Source organism: Hirundo rustica, chromosome 3 (assembly GCF_015227805.2).
Source record: "Hirundo rustica isolate bHirRus1 chromosome 3, bHirRus1.pri.v3, whole genome shotgun sequence".
NCBI lineage: Eukaryota > Metazoa > Chordata > Aves > Passeriformes > Hirundinidae > Hirundo > Hirundo rustica.
Window position 1 is genome coordinate 9,185,469 of NC_053452.1, and position 6,040 is coordinate 9,191,508.

The window sequence follows — 6,040 nt, forward strand, 5'->3', positions numbered from 1 at the left end:
TTTGGGATTTTTTAATTTATTCATTCATTTCAAGACCCTTCCTTGAACTGAAATCTTTCACTGACAAGAGAGGCTGACAGTCCATTAATTACATCTCAGAACAGTAAATTAATTCCCTCCAGGGACACACTCTGCACACCGAACTGTACACTTGATACACCCCTCCCTCCTTTTGCCTCTCTGTATTTTAGATTTCAGATTTTTTTGCTGTCTTACATTTCAACAACAGATATAATTTTCAAATACAGATAATTTTCTTCTATGCCCTGGTCACAGGGCAATGTCTCAGGAACGTGTTTTTTGATAAACCTCAAGGTTTTCATTTGCCCTTTAACTACTTTTTCCTTTACATTTGCATTTGAAAAATCAAACCATTTACTATAAATTATTCTAACCACCATCTCCCAATACCTGAACACAACCACTTAAATTCACATTCTATTTAGTAACAACAGGCATTCAGAGATTACTTTAAAAATCAAGGTTCCAGCATATTTGTATTTTCAGCCACTCTACCTCAATAAAACTGCGCTCATTTCAGGTTTTGTTAAAGATTTGTTGTGTTGAATAGACTTCTAAGAACCCAAGGCCAGCAAATGCAATTAAAATATAAATACTGAAAGCTTTGTTAACACATAATGGGTGCTGAAGTTCCCTGTAGGAATGGTCAAACTGAAAACACCTCAATGAATTAAGCAAAGGCCAGTGCCCTACTTATATTTTCAAGAAACTTAAAAATAAAACAGCTATTTTAATCATTAAGACTAACTTAGTTATTTAATCCACTGATGCAACCTTTAGAAGTTCAACATGTTATACATACATTTTACAAGGGAAAATAAAATTTTTCATTAACTTTGCTTCATTTAACAAAAAATCTAAACAGTATTTCAAGACAGAATTCTCAAAACACCCATGTGAAGAAAATACTCTGAACAGTCCTAATATTTTTATGGCTTTTGATAAACTGAAGCCCTCAAATTTTATGGGCAGATGCAAAATTTACCATCCGAAAGGCAGCACAAAAATTTGTCCAACTCCAAGATCATCTCTAACTGAGACAATTAAGCAAGAAATTTTACTTTTTCTTTGATGCTCCAATTACTTTCAGCTTCCCTCAACTCAAGGCTTTCCTACTGCTCAAAAATGTAGGATAGATACTGTGACACTCATATAAAACCAATAAAGGACAGAAATAAGTTGAGATGCAGATGGTAGCTGACAGGCAGCTGACAGGCTACAGCACAAAATGGCTGATCGATTAGCAAAGTTAGTTAAGGGGGTAACAACCGATGAGTGCCTGACTGCAGAATACCCTTTATTCTAAGGTCCTTTTAAAAAACAAAACTAAACTGCTTGGAACTACTGGTGATGCCTCACTGCTCTCCCTTTGTCAACTCTATTTCTCCTCCCTTCCTCCCAAGTCCCTTTTTGTCTAAGAGCTAAGTTCTTTATGACAGAACCCTACTTCTTAAGAAAAGCAATTTAAACCTTCTAACTATTCAATTGTGTGCATCTCCTGCAACTCTCCCTGCTTTCAGAGGGAGACAATGTGCTATTACTCCTTTATGGTTCTGAATGTGAAGTTTTGGAGGACATCTTACAGATACTAATTTTCCCTCTGTACATGTATTGAAGAGGCTCGACAGTCCTATGGAGACTGGGAGTTAATTTGTCTCCTAAACAAGAATGGCAGGCCCTATTTTTTTTTCCTTTGTTTGCTTTTTTATAAATGCCTCAGTTCTCCTATCTCAAGATCTCGGAGTGGCTGCCAGGTGGGTGGATAGAATCACTGACGTACAGCCTTAGGTGAGTCAAAAATAAATACCACAAATTTGAGCAATCATTTCTCCATCCCTTCACCAGCCAGTAGCAGCAACAACTGGTATAGACCCACCAGTGCTCCACTACAAACCAGATTTCCAATGAACCCTAAGTGGTATCAACAAAGCACTGTTCAGCTGCTTTGTTGATCAAAGTGCATCAGAGTTCCTGCTTCTCTCCACCAGCCACAGCGGAGTCCGACGCAACCGGAACTTTGCTGCTTCCAGCAAAAACAGTTTCAAAAGCAGCCTCCTGCTCCTCTAAAGTCACAGCAGCAGGAGCTCCTCTGACAGCTGTGCTGGGAAAGGCTGGCCGCTGCTCTGGAACCCTTTCCAGGTCCACTGTTCTCCTACCTCTTCTTTTGCCCAGGATTTTGATGTAATTAGCTGGCACAAGTCCTGTCGTTTGGCCATCGTAACTAGCCAGAAGCCAACCACGGATCTTGGGTTGTTGCTCTGAAGAAGAGAATACAAATGCATCAAGTTACAAGACAATTCAACAAAACTGAACAAAACTACTCTGTAAGTTTTATTAGAATGCAAGTAATCACTTAACAGGAAGTAAAAATCGGTGTGGATGAGGAATTTGGCCAAATAAGGTGGTTCGGGGGCTTTTTTGTTTCAATTTTCAGACTCGTACTCTTACTTAATTTTCAGCCTGTAACTCACTTCACATGTGATGAGAAAATAAACAGAAAATCCAAAGTTTACCTTTGGGTGCTAATCTTAGCATGTCACCAGCACGGAAAGAAATTTCTTCTTCTGAGAGAGCGTTGAAATCATATTCTGCTCTTCCAACCACATGGTCATCCTCTCCACTCGCCCAGTTACTAGACACTGTTTTCAAACACAAATCACAAGTTTATCTGCTTTCAGTTACAAAGTTTGGCGTGTTGTTCAAAGGAAAATCAACAGAACACTTTAATCTCCTTGCTAACCCATTTCCAGTAGAGAAGTGACAGAAGTAACAAGAAAAGCAGGATTTTTCAAGTAGATCCAAGCAACACTTGCCCCACCCAACCCAAACGACCATATCTAATAGGAAGGGACCAAAAATTGAGAGGAACCATGATTCTGGAATCATAGAAAGCTTCAGCAGGAAACCACATCTTAACAAGTTACCTAAGCAGGATGTCACTTGCATCACATGCCTAAAATTCAATACTGTGCCCAGTATCTATTAATTACTATTGCTGCAGCGTGAGATTAATCACTAGACACGCAACACTAAAGGAACAATACATGCTGCACTTCTCATCTTTACCTGCTTCCTCGTCACTGTATGTAGAAAGCAGCTTCCAAATCAGGTAGGGGCCTCCCAATATAACAGCAAAGAACAGGAAAATGGGCCAGGATTTTGCAGAGTTAGCCACCTTGTCTTCAAGGCCAGCACGAGCTACTTTGCCCTCACTCTCAGCCCACAAATCCTCGTTCTCACAGCTCTGCCGCAGACCCAGCAGGCGCTGCAGGCGTTGGTAGAGGTACTTTATAGTTCTCACTAGAGCAAAAGCTGAAAACACCTTGGTGAAGTGAATTTTGAGGCGGGAGAAGTGGTTGGCCACATCCAGCACAGCTCTGAAGCTGTTGTAGACAGCCGAGAAGGTTGCATCCATCATCATGCTGACTGAGGCGAAGGCGTGCACGATGCTCTCGATGGACTGGAAGGCACCTCTGCTGCTCTCCTCAGCCTGCTGCACAAACCTGCTGGGGGGAATGCCATCGGCACAGAAGCGGTTATAGCCCAGCCCTCCGTAGCCGTAGCTGTAGGGACTGTAGCTTCCGTAGAAAGAGGTGCCATATGAGCCATAGCCTGGAGAAAAAGAGCTGCTGTAGGCTGGCCTGAAAGCACTCAGGCTGCTGCTCGCCGTTTGCTGGGATGGCCTTGGCAAAATGGGCGGAGGGATCCGTGCCACCGTGGGCTGTCCGGGCCTGGTCAGCAGGTTGTCACCCAAGTCGGCAGACCTAAATGAATTCAAATAATCGAGATCAGCACCCAAAGTTTGAGTTTTCCTTTCCACAGAGCCCTTGGCTAACTACATAAATACCACAGAAGGTTTCGGCAGTGCGGGGTTAGGGAACCTGGGAGCCCAACACTTGGTATGTGGAACAGCGTTTGCTGGAAGTAAAAAATCCGGACAGGAAACACAGATCCTTCAGAGGAATAAAACCCCCATAATCAGATACTCGGTGTAAACATGGAGCTGGAATGTAAACATGGAAAAACTTTGTCTATTTATTCTATCATTTATCACGCATTTAATTTATTGACACGTTAAATACACAACCCAAAGCCCTCAAACCCACTGCTCTAACACCCAGGTCATTCTTCTGCACATGAAAGCCTCTCGCAGACCCTAACACAAACTTTTATGAACTTTCCAACCCAAAAGCTTTATTTCCAGCCCTTGTTCCCAGCTCTTCTGCACAATAAGCCAATGGTACAGCAGGAAGAAAGCTCGAGAACACCTCTGAATCCACTCTTAAAGGGTGGTATGACCTGAGAATATAAGGAATTGTGCAACAATCTGTGCAAGGGCTTTGGGGTCCCCAGTTTCCCTCTTTACCCAAACTGCCTGATTACCCGTGTGCACATTGTCAAGGGGTTGAATCTGCTACTGAGAAGTGTTGGCAGAGAGGTCTTAATTTAAGAATTCTTCTTTTCTTTTGAATGTCCATAAGTTTAAATCCTGTTATCAATGTCCTTCGTAATAAAACCCTGGAAGTACTTGACTGGCATTTGAATTCTGTCAAGCAGCTTTTTGTCCAACTTCTGCCGGTTCAATAAAAATATGTGTTTCATTCATGCATTATCACCCTAAAAGTCAAACATTTTATTTCCCATAATATTTTATATTTTAATATTTTATTTCCCATGCTTACTGCCTTGTCCCAAAACTTCCCACTTCTGCATTCCAGAAAAAAAAAGAAGGAAGTCAAGCTGGAATTGCTACGGAGCTGCTGCTTGCTGTACTATTTCCATACAAGGTAGGGAACAGCTTCCTCTCAGCAAAACTTACAGGTTTCCACGGCAAAGAATAATATTTGTATCTTTACACTGCTGCTTTTTCCATCACAGACTGTAACTCTCTCAGCAGCTGAAAACACGAGGAAAAATAAGTTGCTACACCAGCAAACAGAGCTGCTGTAATTCAGTTAAGTCACAGTACAGTCCTGTCTCCAGTAGCCACCTTGGGACACCCCTCTTTAAAGCCGCCTGAAGCCACTTAAAATGGGATAAACAAACCCAGAACGAAAAACCAACATCAGACTGCTGGCTCAGCGCGCTGCAGGCTGCAGAGAACATTGCAAAGTTTCTGCTCAGTGTTTAGTGTTGGGCCAACCTTTTGCCCAGTTTGAGCTCCCTCGAATCGCAATCACCAGCACCAAGTGAAAAACAAGACGAGTATTCAGCCACGGAGCGAGCCTTCCTTGATGTCCCGTAAAAAAGAAGGAGCTTACAAAAGCTCTCTGTGCATCCTTCTCCACGAGCAGGCTGGGTTTTCTGGGAGAGCTCCCAGAAGACGGGAACACACACGAGACTGACAACACACAGGGATCTTTTCCAAGTCCTGCGGGTGACACTCAGCTCCCCCAGTCCTGCACAGGCTCGGGGGCTCACAGAGCCGCACAGCCCCCAGGAAAATGCTGTGAATGCCGCCAGGAATGGACTACGAATGCCGCCAGGAAAGGACTATGAATGCCGCCAGGAATGGACTGTGAACTCCCTCTACCCCCGGTGACAACACAGCTTTCCCTTCCCCACACCGCGCACGCAGATCCCTCTGGCACTAGCGGCGTTTGAGCCCGAAGCCCCGCACGCCGAGCCCGCCCCGCCCGGCACAAGCCCCTCACGGTGTGGGGCAGCCCCGGCCGGGCCCGGCCCGACCTTTGAGCCCGCCACAGGGGAGCGGGAGCGGGCCCGGCCGGCCCGAAGGGGCGAACGCCCACGGCCGCCGCGGCGGGGACCCGCGGGGAGGGACGCCCGCACTCACTGGAAGGCGGGAGCGGTGCCCGGCAGCCGCCGGGACTCCCAGGGCTTGGGCGGCGGCGTCGCCGCCATCGCGCCCCCTCGGCCCCGCTCGGCTCCGCTTCGGCCTCGCTCGGCTCCGCTCGACTGGGCTCGACCCCGGCTCGGCCTCGCTGCGCCCCGCCCGCTGGCAGGCGCCACGCGGGAGCGCCGAGCTATTCCACCAGCCGCCCCGCGGGCGCGGCGCCCC

The 6,040-nt window shown here is 45.8% G+C and overlaps 1 protein-coding gene across 1 annotated transcript; it reads right to left on the bottom strand.

The window, feature by feature from the left end:
• PEX13 (peroxisomal biogenesis factor 13) lies at window positions 1–5,943 on the bottom strand. The gene is made up of 4 exons (XM_040060114.1): window positions 5,816–5,943; window positions 3,088–3,785; window positions 2,535–2,660; window positions 1–2,279 (listed from the first exon to the last, which is right to left on the bottom strand). The coding sequence occupies exons 1-4, from the start codon at window positions 5,881–5,883 to the stop codon at window positions 1,984–1,986; spliced, it is 1,188 nt and encodes a 395-aa protein (XP_039916048.1). The 5' UTR covers window positions 5,884–5,943; the 3' UTR covers window positions 1–1,983.
• Between the last annotated feature and the right edge of the window lie 97 nt (window positions 5,944–6,040).